At 39.8% G+C, this 23,328-nt stretch overlaps 1 protein-coding gene across 2 annotated transcripts in view; it reads right to left on the minus strand.

Moving 5' to 3' along the window:
* Positions 1-23,328, minus strand: part of LOC126281735 (A-kinase anchor protein 17A-like) — a 118,927-nt gene that overhangs the window by 12,390 nt on the left and 83,209 nt on the right. Inside the window, exons 4-5 of one of the 2 annotated variants that reach the window (XM_049980918.1) lie at positions 17,428-17,538; positions 72-342 (exon numbers count right to left, since the gene is read on the minus strand). In XM_049980918.1, coding sequence (XP_049836875.1) covers positions 72-342; positions 17,428-17,538 — 382 coding nt within the window. The remainder of the gene's footprint in view (positions 1-71; positions 343-17,427; positions 17,539-23,328) is intronic. The other variant, XM_049980919.1, reaches the window with a different exon arrangement.

Below are 23,328 nucleotides of genomic sequence, written 5' to 3' on the forward strand. Positions count from 1 at the left end.
ATCACAAGAACCAAATAAACATATGGTGAAATTTAACTGAAATTAAACAGAACCAAATAAACACAACTTACGTTTCTTCTTGTGACAGAGAGGAGAACCAGAGTTACTTCTCTGTGGTGACCTTTCTGGAGTCTGTTTACTACTAGAGGGGATACTGCAATGGGATTGTTTTTGCTCATCACATGCTGGTGTTGTAAATTCAGTCTCTTCTGCCTTCACGTGTAGTTTTTGCAGTCGCTTGTACTTCTTTATTAACCTTTCACGCAGTTCCCTCTCTATCTTTTCTGCTCTCTCTTCTTGGGTCTGCTGGGAATAAGATTGAATTACCCAAGGAAGAGAACACTGAAATAATATTTAATTTATTTGTAATAATTTTTAAACAGCACACGCATATGACTATGAAAACTTTCCCAGATGATGATACCACAAAGGGAAGTATTTGTACTGACTAAATGTTTTTACTACATTTATGTCTGCTGAAGATCACTCTCTATCCGTGATGTGATATCAGATACAATTCTGCACTGTATAAGACAAAAGAAGATTATCACAAAATATCTGAGTGTTCACAAAAAAAGGTGAAGTTTAAGCTGAACCAATCTTGACATTTTCCATTTAGTGCATGTACAGAAGATACAGTTTGTCCTGAATTTAAAACACTGATGATGCGGGCATGTACAAAATTTTTGCTCTCTTCTTGACGTTCATTCACTAACTTGTTGCGTGTGTAGTAATGTACTCTCAACATTGAGGTCATCAGAGAGAGTGCTGGCTCAACTGATTGCTATGACCATGTCAAAGGACCAATTTGGAAAATGCCTAAAATGGTTTAGCGGACCCATAGAAAACCTAAATATGCATGGATGAACAGAGGTTTGAACTCTGCTGCTCCTATGTGTAAGTTCAGCATCAACTGCTTGCTACGACGTCTAACTTGACTAGATGCTACTACTTTCTACAGTGACAAGAGACTGGGATGCATAAGACAATGCAATATTATTGTTTTACAATTTGGAAGTGCATCATATGGCACAGTGGCAAAGTCTATGGCACCCTCCATAATTCTATTTGCTGATCATACAAGGAAGATTTTCACAAGATGTCTTAGTTGCTGGTGAATCTTCCAGGTTGTAATCCATGAAACTTCATCATTCATGAGATTTAGCCAGAGCTGTGTTGAACATCTTTGGCAATGCAAGACCTGGAACTTCTCTGAAGACGCCCAACACAGCCAGGAAGGAATGTTATGGACAATGAAGTTTCATAGACCATAACCATACAATCCAAAAGTCCGTTTTCTGATTATGAATACTAAGGAAGACATTCAAAGGATGAAAAGTTTTGAATTGTATGAATTGTGATTTATTAGTCTCATAACATACACTTAACAAATCATGTGATTATGGTACAGGAGACACGTCAAAAATTGTTGTTGTTGTTGTGGTCTTCAGTCCTGAGACTGGTTTGATGCAGCTCTCCATGCTACTCTATCCTGTGCAAGCTTCTTCACCTCCCAGTACCTACTGCAACCTACATCATTCTGAATCTGCTTAGTGTATTCATCTCTTGGTCTCCCTCTACAATTTTTACCCTCCGAACTGCTCTCCAATGCTAAATTTGTGATCCCCTGATGGCTCAGGACATGTCCTACCAATCGGCCCCTTCTTCTTATCAGGTTATGCCACAAACTCCTCCCCAATTCCATTCAATACCTCCTCAATAGTTATGTGATCTACCCATCTAATCTTCAGCATTCTTCTGTAGCACCACATTTTGAAAGCTTCTATTCTCTTCTTGTCCAAACTATTTATCGTCCATATTTCACTTCCATACATGGCTACACTCCATATGAATACTTTCAGAAATGACTTCCTGACACATATTCTATACTCAACGTTAACCAATTCCTCTTCTTCAGAAATGCTTTCCTTGCTATTGCCAGTCTACATTTTATGTCCTCTCTAATTTGACCATCATCAGTTATTTTGCTCCTCAAATAGCAAAACTCCTTTACTACTTTAAGTGTCTCATTTCCTAACCTAATTCCCTCGGCATCACATGACTTAATTTGGCTACATTTTGCCTTTGTTATACCCTCCTTTCAAGACACTGTCCATTCCATTCAACTGCTCTTCCAGGTCCTTTGCTGTCTCTGACAGAATTAGAATGTCATCAGCAAACCTCAAAGTTTTTATTTCTTCTCCGTGGATTTTAATACCTACTCCGAATTTTTCTTTTGTTTCCTTTACTGCTTGCTCAATATACAGATTGAATAACATCGGGGATAGGCTACAACCCTGTCTCACTGCTTCCCAACCACTGCTTCCCTTTCATGCCCCTCAACTCTTATAACTGCCAGTTGGTTTCTATACAAATTGTAAACAGCCTTTCGCTCTCTGTATTTTACCCCTGCCACCCTTAGAATTTGAAATAGAGTATTCCAGTTAACATTGCCAAACGCTTTCTCTAAGTCTACAAATGCTAGAAACATAGGTTTGCCTTTCCTTGGTCTATTTTCTAAGATAACTCGTAGGGTCAGTATTGCCCCACATGTTCCAATATTTATACGGAATCTATACTGATCTTCCCCGAGGACAGCTTCTACCAGTTTTTCCATTCGTCTGTAAAGAATTCGCATTAGTATTTTGCAGCTGTGACTTATTAAACTGACAGTTTGGTAATTTTCACATCTGTCAGCACCTGCTTTCTTTGGGATTGGAATTATTATATTCTTCTTGAAGTCTGAGGGTATTTCGCCTGTCTCATACATCTTGCTCACCAGATGGTAGAGTTTTGTCAGGACTGGCTCTCCCAAAAATTGTCAGTAGTTCTAATGGAATGTTATCTACTCCTGGGGCCTTGTTTCGACTCAGGTCTTTCAGTGCTCTGTCAAACTCTTCACGCAGTATCATATCTCCCACTTCATCTTCCTCTACATCCTCTTCCATTTCCATAATATTGTCCTCAAGTACATCGCCCCTGTATAGACCCTCTATATACGCCTTCCACCTTTCTGCTTTCCCTTCTTTGCTTAGAACTGGGTTTCCATCAAAGCTCTTGATATTCATGCAAGTGGTTCTCTTTTCTCTAAAGGTATCTTTAATTTTCCTGTACGCAGTATCTATCTTACCCCTAGTGAGATAAGCCTCTACATCCTTACATTTGTCCTCTAGCCATCTCTGCTTAGCCATTTTGCACTTCCTGTCAATCTCATTTTTGAGATGTTTGTATTCCTTTTTGCCTAATTCATTTACTGTATTTTTATATTTTCTCCTTTCATCAATTAAATTCAATATTTCTTCTGTTACCGAAGGATTTCTACTAGCCCTTTTCTTTTTACCTACTCGATCCTCTGCTACCTTCACTACTTCATCCCTCAGAGCTACCCATTCTTCTTCTACTGTATTTCTTTCCCCCCAATCCTGTCAATTGTTCCCTTATGCTGTCCCTGAAACTCTGTACAACCTCTAGTTTAGTCAGTTTATCCAAGTCCCATCTCCTTAAACACCCACCTTTTTGCAGTTTTAATCTACAGTTCGTAACCAATAGATTAAGGTCAGAGTCCACATCTGCCCCTGGAAATGTCTTACAATTTAAAACCTGGTTCCTAAATCTCTGTCTTACCATTATATAATCTGTCTGAAACCTTTTATTATCTCCAGGATTCTTCCTTGTATACAACCTTCTTTCATGATTCTTGAACCAAGTGTTAGCTATGATTAATTTATGCTCTGTGCAAAATTCTACCAGACGGCTTCCTCTTTCATTTCTTACCCCCAATCCATATTGACCTACTATGTTTCCTTCTCTCCCTTTTCCTACTCTCGAATTGCAATCACCCATGACTATTAAATTTTCGTCTCCCTTCACTAACTGAATAATTTGTTTTATCTCGTCATACATTTCATCAATTTCTTCATCATTTGCAGGGCTAGTTGGCATATAAACGTGTACTACTGCAGTAGGTGTGGGCTTTGTGTCTATCTTGGCCACAATAATGCGTTCACTATGCTGTTTGTAGTAGCTTACCCACACTCCTATTTTTTAAGTTTTCTAATGTACCTGCCCGATTAAGGGATCTGACATTCCACACTCCGATCCGTAGAACGCCAGTTTTCTTTCTCCTGATAACGACGTCCTCTTGAGTAGCCCCCGCCCGGAGATCCGAATGGGGGACTAGTTTACCTCCGGATTATTTTACCCAAGAGAACGCCATTATCATTTAACCATACAGTAAAGCTGCATGCCCTTGAGAAAAATTACAGTTGTAGTTTCCCCTTGCTTTCAGCCGTTTTGCAATACCAGCAACGCAAAGCCGTTTTGGTTAGTGTTACAGGGCCAGATCAGTCAATCATCCAGACTGTTGCCCCTGCAACTACTGAAAAGGCTGCTGCCACTCTTCAGGAACCATATGTTTGTCTGGTCTCTCAACAGATACACCTCCATTGTGATTGCACCTATGACACGGCCATCTGTATCACTGAGGCACGCAAGCCTAATATTAATTTTTATAACTATATATAGTCTATGTTGCAGTATCTATATTTTCTTATTTTCCATCATAGGTAAATATCTTTCTTGATAAAGGAAATTTTTTTTTCCACAATATAATGCTAATTTGCAGTTGAATTCTGCTCAAATTATCAGTTAATCTTCCATGAACTCTTCTAATGAGTAATAACATTTGTGTATAAGAATTTCATGTAACTTCTTTTTTAGTATCCCTAGTTACATGTTTAGAATGTTTTTGCCTCTGAGTTTGTTGTAGACTTTCATGCTCATATATTGTGGTGTCTGAGCATATGGAATCAAAAGCCTTTGTCAGGTCGCAGTAAATTCCTTTACTGTTTTTGTCTAGAACTGTGCTAATATTTTCTATGAAATTATTTATGGCATCTGTTGTATTTTTCCCTTGCTGGAAGCCAAACTGATTGCACAAAATAATCCCCTGTGATACAATAAAGTTTTGGATTTGGATAGTAGCTACTTTCTCAAAAAATTTTGACAGCACTGGAAGGAGGGAGATAGGATGATAACTCCCCATATCTTATCTTCACCCTTTCTTAAAAAGTGGTTTCTTGTCCACATAGCTTAATGATTCTGGAAAACAACCTTCTTCAAATTATTTGTTGATTAATTCGGCTAGTGGAGGATTTACTATTTTGTACACTGATTTAATTACTTTCACAGGTATCCCATCCCAACACACCAAATTTTTATTTTTTAGTGATAATATAATGTCTTCTATTTCTTTCATTGTAATATTTCTAAATTTCATAGAAGATATATATATATATATATATATATATATATATATATATATATATATATATATATATATATATATATATTTCGATCAAGCCCATATGGACATACATTTTAAACGTAATTTGTAATATTGCCATTTGATTTTGCCACACTGATAAAGAATTCATAGAAGAGTTCCGATATTTGAGCAGGATTTACAATGGTGGTGTTTTCATGCTTTATTTTACAAATTTCATGGCTGCTGACTTTAACACCCAATTCTGATTTAACAACAGACCACACTGCTTTTGATTTATTCTTATGATTTGAGATTAGTTCGCTGAAGCAACTGGCACTAAGGATAGCATGTGAAATACTGAATAAAATAGAAAAACATCACACAACACAATTCAGGCTAAGAATCAAGAGACAAAAATGTTAACTAGCATACACTTTACACGTAACAAAATACAGTGTATGAATGAAGAGATTTTTGAAAGCTGTACCAAAGATAAACATGATTCTGCAGTTTTTCCATATGAATATTATGAAGGAGATATTCTTGAGCAAAGGATCAGATCTTCATGTCAGACATGCGCAATATGTCAACAGCAGAATAATTTATTATCAGGCACACTGATGGATCAACATCAGGACCCAAGAGCAGCTACTTATCCTTGCTTTTCCAATCTCATACTCAGCTCTAGGTTCCTGCTGTTCCTTTAGCAGATTGAGACTAGGATCCAAGATTTAACTGAGGTAGTATTCTGAGTCACTTTTAATAAGATTTTCTATGAATTTACTTCCAAAGAATTCTGTAGAGATGGAATCCTAGAAGATGAAAGTCTATGTCAGTATCCCCATCTGGCTGAAATCCATGAGTCCCATTTCGAAGCAGAGCTCTACAATTCATGCATATGGTCCTATATCTGCATGCTAACAGTCACCATCATTCAGCACAGAGAAGTGGTCTCCTCAAGACTTTGGTTCATGTCTAGTCAATTGCAGAAAATTCAGCAGCCGATTTACGACAACTGGAAATAATATTCAATAGCAATGGTTACACCAAACAGCAAATGTGTAGCTCTCTCTGACTTGCACCAGTAGGTTGTGGGGGACACAACACAGGTGAAAGAGGAGAAGCCATGAGCTATTGCCTTCTTGCCGTATACTGGTGTTCTGTCAAACAGAATAGGTCATATCATGGAAAAACCTGAGGTGTGATGCATATTCTGTCTGCCCATCAAGATTATATCACTACTGGACAGTGCAATTCTTTAGTATGGGAGTTAACCAGATCCCTCATCAAATGGTTCAAATGGCTCTGAGCACTATGGGACTTAACATCTGAGGTCATCAGTCCCCTAGAACTTAGAATTACTTAAACCTAACTACCGTAAGGACAGCACACACATCCATGCTTGAGGCAGGATTCGAACCTGCGACCATAACAGCAGCGCAGTTCCGGATTGAAGCGCCTAGAACCGCTTGGCCATAGGGGCTGGTGATCCCTCATCAATGTTGTTTATTGAACATAAGCCAAAGTGTCAGAACCTTGAAAAAAGAACACTGCACTGAACACTAATTGCACACAAGCTTAGGAAACTGGGTAAGGCAGTGGCTCTGCCACACTATTTGGAAATGGGACACATCACAAATTTCAACCAAACAAAGGTACTGACATAGGACTACAACTTCTGAAATCCATCATAACAAAATCCATTAAAAACAAAAAATCTTATTAAGTGTGTAATGCTGTAAGAGTAATGCTGGGGATCCCAGAGGTAATAACTGTACACCAAATGCATCATTTGGATGAGGCAGAGTACCCAAGTGACTTACCCATTCATAGCATCTGCAGGTATAAATAATAGCTGCTCCATTGTACAGACATCCATGTATCAGGGTGTCTGAAGATGGAAAAGTTGTTCAGTTGTTGAAATATTGTGCATCTTTAATATGACACTCTGACCATTGGCCTGTGAAGTTTTCCTTCAAAGATGTACATATTACATGAAACATAAATATAAAGTTCAAAAACAGAAGGCATCTGGGTAAACAAAACATCTACGCTATTGTATACTCGAACTGTAGTAAGTCTACAAAACATAAAAAAAGTTAAAAATCTCCTTAAGTTTGTGAACAAAAAGTTCATTTGACAGCATATGAAAGAAAAATTTAAGAGAGCTAAAAGATAATAAGGAAGAAGGGGGAATAGAAACCAGAAGGGAATGTGTGCCATTGTACTTTACTTCTACACTAGTGAATGTTGAATAAGAGAGAGCTGCTAAGTTTGGATAACAGTGACGGCACCACAGTGAATGAAATTGTTTGTGTGTTCCATGACTGAGATGTCTTCAGAACCTTATAGTGGCCTTTGTCTCTTACAATTAAGTGTACAATGGGCAAGATAGTACACACCTGACACATTATTACAAAGTAATGTAGAGCATACTACAGTGTCAAGGGTATAAGGAAAGGTTGGATGGCATCAGACACATGAATTTTATCAACATTATAAAGTTTTATGATGGTTGTATTGGAACATTATTCATGCTAAACAATAGTATGATATGTTACTTAATAGAATTATAAATCTCAATGCCATATGAATGCATATTAATTGATTTTTTAAATATTTTTTCCACTGTATGCATTTTGATTTTTTTAAGTTTTTGGTGAGAAGTATCAGACATGAAATTGTAATAAGTAAAAAAAGTCACTTTTTTTAACAAAAGCTTTTAATTGGTCTGTAAATAGTTATAAACATGAATATCAAGTAAGTACAAGTTATACTATTGACTAAGTTCCCACATTAGAAGAAAGTTAACTCAAATAAGCTGTAAGAATGTCATTACCTATGACCATCAGCGAGCAAGGATGGCGATATCTGTGAGTAGATCAAAACATTCAAAGCTGTGTCTGTGCTTCTTGTGTTGTGCTTGTCAATAAACTGTATTTCTATATCACCATTCCTGTCTCATTGCTGGTATATTCCTAAGAACTCCATCAAACTGATGACTGCAGGTACAACCACAAGACACAATATGCAAATTTTCATCATTAAATGGCCTACAATGTATGAACAATGCAACCATCTTTTGTTGGATTGTCAGCATCACCAGACTCATGTACTGCCACAGATGGGTTAACCTTGTGTAAAGTGCACTGACAGTGTAATTACTGTGCACAAAACCACTCAGTGATAAAACGCAGGTGTACCACGACGGTAAATGACACAACAGCCAAATCAACAACCGCCACGTCATGCCAATAACCTATTTCAGACAACCTATTTCTAGACTTTGAACAAGATTACCCAGCGAATTCACATTCTCCAATGCAGTAAATCAGCATGTCGCAACTTTGTCTAATAATGAATAATTTTGCAAAACTACCACACTGACCATGAAACACAGGCGTGCCACATCGTTAAACGATACAACGACTGTCGAATCAACAACCACCACATCATGACAATAGCCGACAAAGACAACCTACTGCTAGACTCTGAACAAGATTAGCCAGTGAATTCATACCCCAGTGCAGTGAATCAACATGTGGCAACTGTGTCTAACAATGAACAATTTTGCAAAACTACCATGCTGACCAAAATGTGTGTTTTTTCTCAAAAATTCACACGTTCTGCATCAAAGTTCCCAAACAATCAGTTACTATCCACATCAGTATATACCGATTCATCAAGTGGAACTCACCACTAACTGTGATCTGTTACACAAATTGTCTGCATCTCCTGCACCATATAATGTGTCTGAGCTCCCACCAGTCTCAAGCTTGCCAATACAAACTGTTGGGTGCGACAATACATCATATTCCGCATTTGTTACCTCAACCTCCTTTGTTTTCAACACTGAAGACGCCGAATGAGACCACACAGCCCTTCATACATTTGTAACCACACAAACTTGTGACTCAACTGAGACTACCACCACTCAGAACGGAACAACCTGCACTATGATTTGCCACTGCTGAGTGTGTGTTCAGTGTGCTATATGTCATCAACAATGACAACAAATGTGTCACACTTATCAGTAATCTTGTGTAACATAACTGACTTCATCTTGTTACTACTGGCCACCCAGTACAGTCTTGACCTCAACTGTGCCAAATACTTCCTCATAGACATTGGTTCTGAAGACATGCCATTCCATAGTATGGAGCTGGCAATAGCCAACAGCATGCAGGCACTCCAACTGCATGCAGCCAACAACTTCACAATCAGAGTGTATGGAACCACAACAAGCAACATACACATCTCAAATCAACACCAACTCACATGGACATTCTACATCAACAATGTCACTGAACATGTGTTAAGCATCAGTTTTCTTCGCCATTTCCTATTTTCACCTTACATCACACTCACTTTGGTAATGGAAATGCCATGTGGCTAGGGCCTTCCATCGGGTAGACCATTTGTTTGGGGCAAGTCTTTTTGAGTTGACGCCACTTTGGCAACTTGCGTGTCGATGGGGATGAAATGATGATGATAATGACAACACAACTCCTAGTCCCAGAGTGGAGAAAATCTCCGACCCAGCCAGGAATCGAACCCGGACCATTAGGTATAACATTCCGTTGTGCTGACCACTCCGCTACCAGGGTGGACAATCACTTTGGTCATACAACACAATACTGGAGAATGCATCCCAGGGCTTTTTGCCCTGACTGCAAATCCACTCTACAATCCGGTGCACTGCTCTACCTAGTAACTTAGCGACAGCTCTATGCACGTCAACATACTCCGCAAGTGTCACACAGCAAAGGAACTTCTTACAGCTCATCAGCATTATGACAACTGCTGCGCCAATAACAACACACTCTGTGGGGAAAATGCTTCCTTACTGAAACATATCAACGACACTTTAACCATCTTCGCATTCACAAGCAAACAGCTGTGGTGCACTTCGCTCAAGTGTGGTGTCCACCCTTGATCATCGTGCACACACACCTGTGCACACGCATATGCCCATGCCATCCAATTGCATCTCACCGCATAGCACGTAGGTTAGTACCACACTATCTGCTTTGTCTCACACACTGCCTCTACTTCATTCTCCAGAACCCACTTAATCAACGCTAGTGCATGCACAATCCACAATGGTACTTCTTATCAACCGACAGTTCATCCATATGGCATAAAGCATGCTGTCTAACACTGGCTAACTTTTGTGGTGTTAAAGAAGCTGTGAAGTTGATAGTTTGTGTCAACCATGAAACTTAATATCTGTGAACTCTAAGTGCTCTGTCAAGCCTCCATCTTAACTTAACTTTAATCAGTTCTTTGTTATACTTCATTCTGTATGGACGCAGTGTCAAGTATAAATATATATGAGCTATGAATATAATAGAGGGAAACATTCCATGTGGGAAAAATATATCTAAAAACAAAGATGATTTGACTTACCAAACGAAAGTGCTGGCAGGTTGATAGACACACAAACAAACACAAACATACACACAAAATTTAAACTTTCGAAACCAACGGTGGTTGATAGACACACAAACAAACACAAACATACACACAAAATTTAAGCTTTCGCAACCAACAGTGGTTGCGAAAGCTTGAATTTTGTGTGTATGTTTGTGTTTGTTTGGGTGTCTATCAACCTGCCAGCGCTTTCATTTGGTAAGTCACATCATCTTTGTTTTTATATATATCCCTTTGCCATAAAGTTGTTGATAAGATGCTGCAAGATAGCATTGTTCGTCCCTCTTAGAGCCCACGGGCGTTGGTTTTGTGAAATTGGTACCACAGAAAGATGGCATTTTTCGCCTCTGCAGCAATTACAGAGCTCTCAATACCTGTACAGTGCATGGCAGTTAGCCAGTACCAAATATACAAGACATTACTCATGCACGGGCATGTGCATCTCCCTTTAGTGTACTTGACTGTAAAAAAAAAAGCCTATTTACAAATCCCTATGCACACCACCAATATCATGAAAATGCCAATTATCACACCCTTCGGCCTGTACAAATACATTTTCATGCCTTACAGATTGAAAAACACTGCACAAACTTGGCAACTATTTACTGGCAATATCGCTTTCCCCCTTGATCGTTGCTATGCAGACCTTGACAAGACTCTTTATTTTTTTCCACCACACTTGAGGTACACATCGAACAGGTTCTCAGAACCTTAAAAGACCATGGTTTGTTGATTTATCATGACAAATCTCAACTACTTCACACTGGAGTCACTTTCCTTGGACACTTAGCTGGTGCCACAGGCATCAAACCAACACAAGCCCCATACAACAGCTCCCACTACCATTAACTTGCTGCAAACTCTGGCATTTTCTTGAAATTTTAAATGTCTACTGACACCACGTGCCGCGAGCAGCTACATTACAAGCGCCACTCACGGAAGCATTATCAGGTCACAACAAAAATGGAAAAAAGAAGGTCAATGGACCAAAGATGGGTTAAACACTTTTGATCGCACAAAAGAATGTACACTAATGCAATCACACTAACATGGATGGTCAACTGACTGTTATTACTGCTACACTTACACTGCGCAGACAATATCATTGTTGATTAGCTATTGGGGATTAATACAGTTTCCCTCCACTTCAACTACAAACAGCTAGCTGCTGTCCAACAAACTGACACGAGCATTGCTGAACTACTAGCAACAACAATGCCAGCCTCAAAACTGAAAGATATGTGATGCCAGGCAGTGGAACACTGATCCTGTGGGATCTCTCTCTCAAGAAAATTCAGCTGCTTGTGGCACTAACAAACACAATATAAGACCTTTAATCAAATGCACAATCTTTCACATTCCAACATTCATCCTACAGTCCGTCTAATTACTAATTGTTTTTTGTGGTCCAACATTAAGAGAAACTGCCACATCTGGGCACAGTCAAGAAAACACACCCAGCTAAATCTTGGCCAATCTGAGATACCCACAGCTTGTTTCTGCCACCTCCACATTGATCTTGTGGGTCCCCCTGCCGAGTGGGAAGGTTATAAGTTCCTCCTCTCCATTACAGACAGGGCTTCATGGTGGGTTGAAGCAACACCCATTAAAGACATTATACCTGAAATGACAGCTCACACTTTTGTTAGCACTTGGATATCATTCTTCAGCACAGCAAAAACCAACACCAATGATTGCCAATTTGAACCGGCACACTTCATGACCCTTTGAAGTCTTTGTCGTATTAAACGTACCCACACCAACACCTACCTCCTGAAGACACCGACACCTACCTCCTGAAGAGCAATGGCCTCATCGAGAGGTGGCACAGGACCCTTAAGGTTGCTATCATGTGCCACAGCAGATCTTGGATGGAGCCTCTGCCTTGAGTCCTTCTTGGAGTGCCTACAAAGACAACCTGCAAGTATAGCTGGCCAAAATCTTACATTGTGAATTTCCGGTCCTTCCAGCAGACTTCGTACTACCAGCACAAAACAACAAATATCCAACCCCACTAGCACTCATGCTACATGTTAAAGAGCACACCTGACACTCCCATGCACTGCCACCCAACCTTCACATTTCACTGCAAGTATTTGTACACAAAGCCATTTCAGACTGCAAATATATTATATTGCGTGATAATATAGTGTGGCCTGCACTCCAACCACCTTTTTCAGACCCATAAAAAATAATCAACTTTTGACATTGATATTAATGATACAGACATTACTGTCACTGTCAATCAGCTGAAACCGGTGTGGGTACTTTAAGAGGAGAACACGCCAGACGATTCCAATAGCACCAGGTACCATCTACCTCTAACTACCACACAGGCAGCCACATCCAAAGCAACACAATGTCCTGCCATCCAGTAAGTGCCCTTATCAATGACCCATCTTCGAACGACGCTGCACATATCCAACAAGTGGAACACACTTATTATCTTCCAGATGTCATTGATTTTGCTGCCATATCTTCTGAAGTGTCCATGGATATCTAGATACAGGTACAACTGATGATGCCCTCAACATCTGCAACCAACCATCTGTCTGCCATAAGCACCACACATGACTCCACAACAACTATCACCAAGAAATGGTCTGACTTGTGCCTTGCGCCTACACCGGTCACAGAATGGTCAGTCACGCATACCTGCACCACCAAACCCCATACTGCAGCCACCTCCACATGAACTGTGTTCAGTCATTGCCCAACCACCCCCCCCCCCCCCCCCACCCACCACTGAATGTCCTCCCTTTGGTGCTCCATATTACGAGCATGGGGGTGGGGGTGGGGGAGACTATGTGGGGATATCAACATTTGCAACTACAGCTAGCGAGTGAGGACTGCAATATCTGTGATGTGACCAAAGGCTGCAGTGTGTTCTGAGCTTTGTCTGTGAATCGAGGTGCTTCCCGTATTGTGCTTATCAATAAATTGTATTTTTTTTTTTTATCATTGTTCCCTCTTGGTTACTGGTATATTCCTATCACTTTGTAGTAAATTCCACCAAAAAGCTAAAAGAAAGTCATTGTGTTAAAATTTTGAATAAAATGGGCTTAAACTGAAATATTAATCTTACCTTTAGTAAAATATCTATCACACATGAAATAAAGACTGTTCAATCCCAAATGGGCAAACTTTTCATGTGCCCTACCTTCACAAACATGTCATTGAACCCAACCTTTTCTGCAGGATTCATTGCAAATCATGCACCTTGTCAGTTGTTCCTCTTCCTGCCTTTCTTTAAGAAATTTTATTTTTCTTTTAATTTTTTCTTTTTAGAGTTTTTCTGTCAGTTTTGCCTCTGACTGTACTTTAGTTTTCTATGGTTAAATTCCTCTTTCTCCTTTTCTAAATGATCTTCTCATCTTAGTTTTAATTCCCAAAAACCTTTTCCCCTTCTTTTCTGTTTTTTCCTGCCTAAGCTGGACTTTCAGTGGCATTGAAGAGAGAATTGCAATTGGTCCTCTACGATTTTATCTGGCTATAAATTCTGTGTTGGTACAGCTACGAAGAGGTGAAGTTGTCACTACAATCTGTTTTGCTGCAGCTGCCCCTTACAAGTTAGTCACAGAGCAGTTTGTTTCTTCAACACTGGAGTATCTACACTTACTCTCTGACCACAAACAGCAATTGCATGCAGACTTGCATCCCTAGGGTGGCCTAGCCTCAGGAGACATCTGCTTCCTGCACACGTGTCTGCAAGCCAGCTACAAACACAAACGTTTGGGGGTAGCAAGCTAGCATAACAATAATAACAACACAGTTTGTTATCGCATTGAACTTGAGACGCTGCCACTGCAGGTACTATTCTCGCCGTCTTGCAGTGTTCCAGTCAGCGACAGGAGGTGCAGCCAGTGCAGGAGTATTTCCCTCCACAAGTCACATGAAGAAAAATAGTTTGCACTGTATACCTCAGCCTTAGAAATACTTAGGCCAGTGCGAAGACTCTGAGGGGCCAGTCATTGTCAGGAGTCATGTCGGGCAATAGTGCCAACTGCTCTGCAGTTCCTCATTCAAAATGACTCCTGCCCAGAGTCAACTGCTGCCAATCTGACAAACTCTTCTCTCAGCAGACAATAACTCACAGTCCTAGGCCTTGGACTACACCTCACTGCTAGGGCTCCATCAACACCTCAATGCAATAACCAGCATGGTGATCTCCTTTACTAATTCCCTAGGTGGTTACACACTAAGTTGCCTGTAGCTACATAGATGGTACACTTGCTTGATTTCTTCCTGTAGCTGTATCCTGAATAAATATGTTACTATTTCCAGTCTACTTTATTGTTGTTTTACCTGTATGTACCAAACCTTGGTACACAACAAGTACCACCACCTAATACTTCTACCATTTGTTTATTTGCTCCTGGTTCTGAAGACACATCCAATGGTAATGAAGTAGAGGGAGCAGGGTACATTAACATAGGTGGCTGATGAATGGTCAGCCCATCTCGATAATATGTAGGCCTAGCCATACTTGTCCAAATCACTGGAAACACTTTTGTCTAGTGGAATAACATTTCTCCACTTGAAACTTAACTGTGCCAATTCCATTCAACATATTTTGAAACAGGCGATATCTGCAAATCCTGGTTATTTCACTTAGGGAAAATTTTATGTTTGGATACTTTCACATCCACAATGAGATCTCTTTATGATATGCATTTCTGAAGTGCTTCATAACTGTCTTATCAAAAGTGGCTGCAACTTGTATCAAGATGAGAGGTGGGGGAAGGGAGCATACTTAGTATGACTATGTGATTGCTTCTGGCATAGGTTATCACTTCAGAATCTTTGTTTTTTCATGAGAGACCATCCAGATTAACTAGGGAAGTATCTTTCTCAGTTGGGTTGCCCATCATTTCACCCACTTCAGAAAACCTTCAGCAGTTATCCAACCATGTAAATGAGGATCAAACTGTTTCCTATTGCTGCATCCTTTTTCATATTATCATTTCTTAGTCTGGTCTAGGTAAACACAAAAAGTGGTGTTATAAACAAGTACTCAGAAGCGCTGATAGAGATCAAAAGGATGATGCTTCAAGGTCTTTTGGTCAAAGTTAGCTTCTCTACTCACTTTCTCTATTTCACAGTCATGGATTTAACTTATGCAAAAATCTTCGCAGGACTCAGTCTGAACTTATCCACCAACTCACCTAGTTTGTCAAAGAAGCTCTTAACTTGTTCCTTCCCAAACCTGCTGCTCACTGCAAACTTGTGGATTCAGCTGTCCTTGGCCATAAATCTTTAGATCATTTCCTAGAATAGTAGTGAAACTCTTTACATAATTTCATTTTTGCCTTATTGAAATGATGCTTTTTTCAGTTGCTCTGAATATTTGTACAGTAGGTTTAAGGCTTCATCTTCAGTCAAAGTAATAAGCTGGCTATTTACATTTTTAACATGATCACATAATATCATTTCCTGTTCATCACAGTTCTCAGAAAAAAATATATTTCTAAAACAAGTTGATAATCACCTCTGTTTTCTCATCAAGCTTTTAAGTCTATCACGTAATGCCCTTTTTGGAACTGAATATTTCTCAATCACTTCCCTGACTGTCATTTCAAGAAGTCCAACTATTTCTATGGCTTCCTTAATTTTATATTTGTTCCATTCAAGTTATGATTTATCATTTCTTGCTCATTAAAAGAAAAAATATAAAAATGTATGTCTTTTGCTACTCGTTTTTGCCAGTACAGCCCAAAACTGCTTTGTATGACACAACTTGAACAACCTGCTGAGATAGTTCAACATTTCAACTGTTATTACTTGGTTAGACAATGTGACAGCCTACAATATAGAGATTAACCAATTTTCTCTTAAGACACAATAAAAATGTAATATTACTTACTTTCAAACAAAATACAATGTTCCAAAGTTAAGTTTGTGCACCAAAAAAACTCACTACAAACAATTAACTTGTTTCCTCTCCAATATGCATTGTTGTTTTAATTCAAAATTGAGAGAGCAGTTGAGTTTGCCTGTAGTTCACATTAGAGTGGCTAGACAGATGCTGCCACTAATGCAGTTTAGAAGCAGCTTTCATCAGATATGATCTGCTCTCATATACTATCCTACCATGCCCTAATGAAATTTCCTGAATTCAGTAAAAACTGTCACACCACAACCATGTTCATAACTTCTCTGGTAATAACACTGCCCACAAGAGACAAAAGTCTCTGCTCATGTCCCAGAGTGGCACACAACTTTAATTTCTCGTGAAATGGTAAGCAGGGGTGCTTCAGAGAAATATGGAAAGTATGGGAGTGATAAAAGCAAAACAGAGGCCTTGAAGGCTGTAAGTAAAGCACGGACAGCTTATACGGTAAGAGGAGTCGGTACATATGAAAAGCAAGGGCCCATCAGTTAGTGTGTCCCAGTTCCACATGCAGCTCTGAACTTTCAGGATTTTTCTCATTAACCCAAAATCGATACCATATGGCAGGAAAGGGCAAAGTGGAAAAGCAAGGGACAAATAGTCATTTGTAACAATAGTTCAAAGCTGTAAATGGATGAGGAATAATAACAGACTCGTAATACATGCATTATATTGCCTCACATTTAGACCCATCTATTTTAATGGATTTGTCTTCTCTCATTCTTCCATATGAAAGGTATCTTGGTTCTGAATGTTATGTCCAGTCTTACATTCAACAAGAGGCCATAAGTTTTGAATAATCGTCAACCAAACATGAAAATAATGCTCATAGTATTACCATGTGTTTCTTCTTTATTTTATCCTTTTTCTTTTTTTGTCCTTTTTCTTCTTTTACATTCTTTAGTTGCAATAGCTTTTGTTGTTGCTCTTCTTCGTGCTTTCTTCTCACCTTTTAAAAACAGGTAAATGCATATTAATTAGCCTAAAAGTGTAATTAGAGCAGTTCAGATAAATAATGATAAGTTTGCAGCTGTTCTTTTTTATTTTAAAGTTAAACCTTAATTCTGAGCAGACAATTGGTATTTTAAACAGTAAAAAATGTTGGTTGCCACATGCTTTGGCAACAATAAAAAGTTTCAAAATATTTTTTGTTAATTATATTCTATAGGAGAATTGCAGAAATGACATAGTTTAACACCATCACCTCCTGTTTCATTTATTCTTTAATGTACAACCAGTTTTGGCTAAAGACCATTCTTCAGCATTTATTGTACACAATGGATTCAGAAAATTTTCAAATGAAAATGTTTCAAAATTGTAGTAAAATTACACACTAAACTAAGCTTGTTGGTCCTGCAAGTCTTGCAGGAGAACTTCCGTGCAGTTTGGAAGGTAAGAGATGAGGTTCTGGTGGAACTAAAACTGTGAGGAAGGTTTGTGCATCAGGTAGGGTAGTTGAGTTGTAGAGCACTTGCCCGTGAAAGTCAAAGGTCCCAGCTTTGTTTACTACCTTTCAAGATCTTGCACTTTCCCTGGTAGACGTGCACATATACTCACATACACAACCACACTGGCATTTGGTTGTATGTGGGGTTATGTGCACGAGTGTGTGTACGTCTACTACAGGAAGAGCCAGAGCTTGAAAGCTTGGAAAATACTGTTTCTGTTGTGTGTTTCTAAGTGCCACACAACAGTCAGCTACAGGTGAGTGGTTGCCCTTTCCTTTACTTTACTTTAGAAAATATTTATAATTGATGTTTTGTTATGCAGAGGTAGATACAACGAAAGCAAATTATACATGACCATCCCAGAAACACACAAAATAAAATGGCAAAGAACTGTGAACAACTGTTAGTGTAAAACATCAATACACTGTAACTGCAAAATAAAACAATGGAAATTCCAGGTTGAAATATCAACAATATTATGTAAAGGATACTCACCATAAAGATGATACACTGAGTTGCAGACTGGCACAACAAAAAGACTGTTACACACTGAGGTTTCAGCTAAAGCCTTTTTCACAAAGAAAAAGAAAAACACTTATACACATGTACAAACACAATTACTCTTCATACATAAATGACTGCTACTTCCAGTCAGTCTGCAACTGTGTCACATCAAGCAGAAGCAGCAGTGCAGAGGGGGCATGGAAGGGGGAGTGGGTAGGGAGGGGACGAGTCAGCACTTCCTGGTGGAGTGTGCAGGACTAGGTGGCAAGACAGGGCTACAAGTTGCAGCGATGGGAGGCTGTGGGGAAGGACAGAGGGGAACGGAGAGCAGGAAAGGAGAAGAGCACACAATGGGAAAAGAATGGTGTGTGAATTGGCAGAGAGCGATACACAATGAGGGTGAGGGAACATGAAATGAGAGGAGCTGATAGGACGCCGGGGCTTGGAACTGTTAGGTGGAGGGTGTGGGGACAGTAGGTAACCACAGGTTGAGACTGGGTTGATTTTGGGAGCACAGAATGTGTTGTAAGGATAACTCCCATTTGCACAGATCACAAAATCTGGTGGGAGAGGGGAGGATCCACATGGCACAGGCTGTGAAGCAGTCATTGAAATTAAGCACGTTAAGTTCAGCTGCATTTGAGGTCTGTTCAAAAAATTTCATAACATTTGTAATTTTGTGACAATGGTGGGTTGGAGCTAAAATGTAGTTGGCATCCCTGCACATACCTGTGTTTAATGTGTAACTGCCGGAAGTTGCACTGTTGTATGTTTGTTAGTTATTGTTCAGTTCTGTATTGAGTAGAACATTATGACACACAGTTTACAAATTTCGAGATGGTAGAGTTACAGAAGCAATGTGTCTTCATTAAATTTTGCATGAAACACAAGAAAACCTTTACAGAGATGCACCAAATGGCACAGAAAGCCCGTGATGATGAGTGCTTAAGCTGTACAAGTTACAAATGGTTCACATGGTTTAAACACATGTAGACAGAGGTTAAAGATGACCGTCATTCAGGACACCCATTGACATCTATTGACAAGCTCACAACAAGACCGACAACAAAATTGTGCATGCCAATCAAAGACAGACTGTCAAAGAGATTGCAGAAGAATTTAACATTTCAGTTGGATCATGTCATGAAATTCTGATGTAGCATCTTGGAATGCATTGTGTTGCCACCAAGTTCATCCCGCTGCTCATGGGTCAAGACCACAAAGACTTTTGTCTCATGATCTGTGATGAGAATTTGGATCATGCAAATGAGAACGAGATGTTCCTTAAGAGAATCATAACTGGTGATGAGATGTGGGTCTACAATTATGATGTTGAGACCAATGTTCAGTCTTCACAATGGATTAGGAAAGGTTCTCCAAGACCAGAAAGATCTCATCAGGTAAAATATCAAAGTCATGCTGATAGTTTTCTCTGACTTTGAAGGATTAGTTCATCATGAATTTGTGCCACACAGATAAACTGTTGATCAATGGTATTAACAGGACACCTACAAGAAAATGTGAGAAGGAAATGCCCTGAAATGTGGCGAGACAATTCATGGGTCTTACATCACGTTAACACACCTGCACATTCATCCCTGTTGGTGCATGACTACTACATAAAGAATGAAATCACTGTGCTACCTCATCCTCTGTACTCTCCAGACCTGACCCCTGTGGTCATTTTCTTATTACCACAGTTGAAAACCCTATTGAAAGACAACGTTCTGCAATGATAGATAAGATAAAAGAAAATTCGCAAACAGCACTTCACGCATTCCAGCAAGAAGCATACTAAGACTGATTCTGGAAGTGGATAAGGCATTGGGAACAGTATGCCAATTGTGGAGGAAAGTATTTTAAAGGACAAAGTTCCGTAATTTTTTGAACAGACCTTGTATTGCACCACAGGTTGGTCCATTTTGCTCTTGGCCGCAGCCAGTAGTTGCAGCTGAAATTATTGTGTGTCAAAAGATCAGTGTCTGCTTGCTGTATTTACTGCTGCAAGATGCAACAGACTCAATGTTCTCACAGATCTTAATAGAACAACTACCTCGGCCATTTCTCCTAATGGGAGACTTCACTATCCATCATGTATTAAGGAGCTCAACCTCTAGTGCCCTCGCGGTTGGGTTTCGGAGAACCTCATAGTGCCTCATGAGCTATGCATCCTCGACACTGGCACTCCCATACATTTCTATGCTGCTACTAGATCATCCTCAGCCATCAGCCTCTCTTTCTGTTCTCCAGCCCTCATGGGCTCTGTTCAGTGGGAAGTCACTGATGGCATCCATTCCAGTGACCAAGTTCTACACTAGTTTTACACAGCCTTTGTGCAATCGCAGCTGGACTGTGGGTGCACAATGCACGAATCAGTGACACTTTCTTACCTGAAGATCATTTATGCTTTTTTCTGTGCTATGGCTGGTGAACCATCACTTACCATCTGGCAACAACTCCTCACAGTGTGTCAGATGTATATGTTTCTTGCTACTCCTACTTCCGCAGCATACCATACTGTTGTTTGTACAGCTATGGAATACCTCTTTACCAATTTTTTTGTGGGCAACGAGGCCCTTTGGGATCTGCACAAAGTGTGTGCTGGAGTGCCTTGATATGGGGCTTGTACAGGCAGGAATGCAGGATTTAACTGACTGCCACACTAGTTACTGCAGAGGCCCATAGTAATTTTAGATTTAGTGCAGTACAGGAGAGATTGTGCTCCTGCTTATGTCTTTAATGTGATATTTTTCAACATTTTAAATGAGCACCACAACTATGTGTAGTTGTATTCGCAGATCGGTCTAAGTAGAGATATTCCATTGACTTCTTTGTTGTTTTCCCTGATTGTGGCATCAGGATTCAGTTGCCTACAGGCTTTAATGTCTTCAATGTTGAATTATCTGTGATCTTGAAGACACTGGAGCAGATGATATGTGCCATACCTGCTAAATTCCTCATCTGTTCCGACTCCCTGAATACTCTGCCTGAATACTCCATAGACAAAATGTTGTTTTTTCCATACTCTTCAGTGACTGCAACCCGTGTATCTGACCATACAACAGTCCAGGCAATCCAGGATGCCATTCTCCACTTATAAAGACTGGGGAAGGAAGTGTTTTTCTGCTTGGTGCCACGGCACATGGGTATTGCATTGAACAAAACTGCAGATGTGGCAGCCAAGGAGGCAGGTCACAATCCTCAGATAGTTCAGCGTGGTATCCCCCTCACCCTGTCACCTCAATGTCGAGTTATAGAGTTGTACAGTGATGGGAAGAAGAGCGCCTGGCAGTGACATACAATAAGCTACAGACAATAAAGCCCACAACGTGGTTGTGTAGTACCTCCATCGAGCCATGCATGCAGGATAATGTCCTCCTCATTCATCTTTGCACAGGCCACAGCTCTATGATGCATAGCTTTTTGCTCCAGTAAGAGTATCCTCCAACGTGGGGTCTCTGTAGTGTACACGTCACTGCGTGTCATATTTTAATTGACTACATTTTATTTTCAGACCAGAGGGCAGCAGCAGATTGGCAGACAGATCGGTCCTCTATTTTAAGCAACATTCAAACAAATGTTGTTACTGTTCTAAGGTTTTGTGATATGTCCAACTTGTTTACAAGGAGACATTCTTAATTTGTTAATGGGGTGACAAGCTCACCCTTGTTTCTTGTAAGTGGCCAGTGAATCACTTTTTCCTGTGCTGTCAATCTATTTTCCCCCAAGCTGTAAAACTTATCAATTCTTTGAATGGTAAAGGTTTTATGCACCAGCGTAGAACTTCTCAGCAGTTCTAAGCAATGAAACACAGCAAAAAGCAACACTTTTCGGAAATATCTTTGATGTGTGGCAACATGTTCACTGCATATCTTGGTATTTCAAAAGTATAAACACAAATTCCACGAAATACATAATGGTGGCTTCCAAAGCATTGTAATCGAGGTTGCGATGCACTTTTGTCAGCCAATCATAGCTCATGTCACACATCCTCACCAGAGAATGACAGCAGACATTCAGAGGATAGGACACAAGATGTAGTAAGCCAATAGCATAATTACTGTTAAGTAGCAAGAACACACAAATAGGAAAAGTCAATGGTTTAAACTAATATACACACAGTATAGCTACAAGAGTTTCACGTATAATATTGGTCTCTTTTAGCATGTGTTAGCTTTAATACACATCAAACACAAATGGGCCAGTAAAATATTAAATAATAGCATAAATGGCTGGTCTTCCTGGCGTGAAATTTTTTTTATGCAGTTGGTACCCAAAGTGCTAAGTTGTGAATGAATCAAATGCTTCGTGATTTAAGAAATTCATTGTACATTTTCCTGTGACCTGTTAGAAATGTAAACAGTTGTGACATCACATTCATTGAAAGCAGATTGTTGTTACAAAGTATTGCACAGTATTTGTCCTGAAGCCTTTGACACACTTTGCTGTTGGTTGGTTGGTTGGTTTGGGGAAGGAGACCAGACAGCGTAGTCACCGGTCTCATCGGAGTAGGGAAGGATGGGGAAGGAAGTCGGCTGTGCCCTTTCAGAGGAACCATCCCGGCATTTGCCTGGAGTGATTTAGGGAAATCACGGAAAACCTAAATCAGGATGGCCGGACACGTGAATGAACCGTCATCCTCCCAAATGCGAGTCCAGTGTCTAACCACTGCGCCACCTCGCTAGGTTGCTGTTGATAAATGCTTGTTTGAGCTCTGTATTTTGTTGTTCTATGTGGCACATTTTCTTTGCAACTAAGTTTTATTTTGGTGTTACTAACTCATTTAT

Source organism: Schistocerca gregaria, chromosome 7 (genome assembly GCF_023897955.1).
Source record: "Schistocerca gregaria isolate iqSchGreg1 chromosome 7, iqSchGreg1.2, whole genome shotgun sequence".
NCBI lineage: Eukaryota > Metazoa > Arthropoda > Insecta > Orthoptera > Acrididae > Schistocerca > Schistocerca gregaria.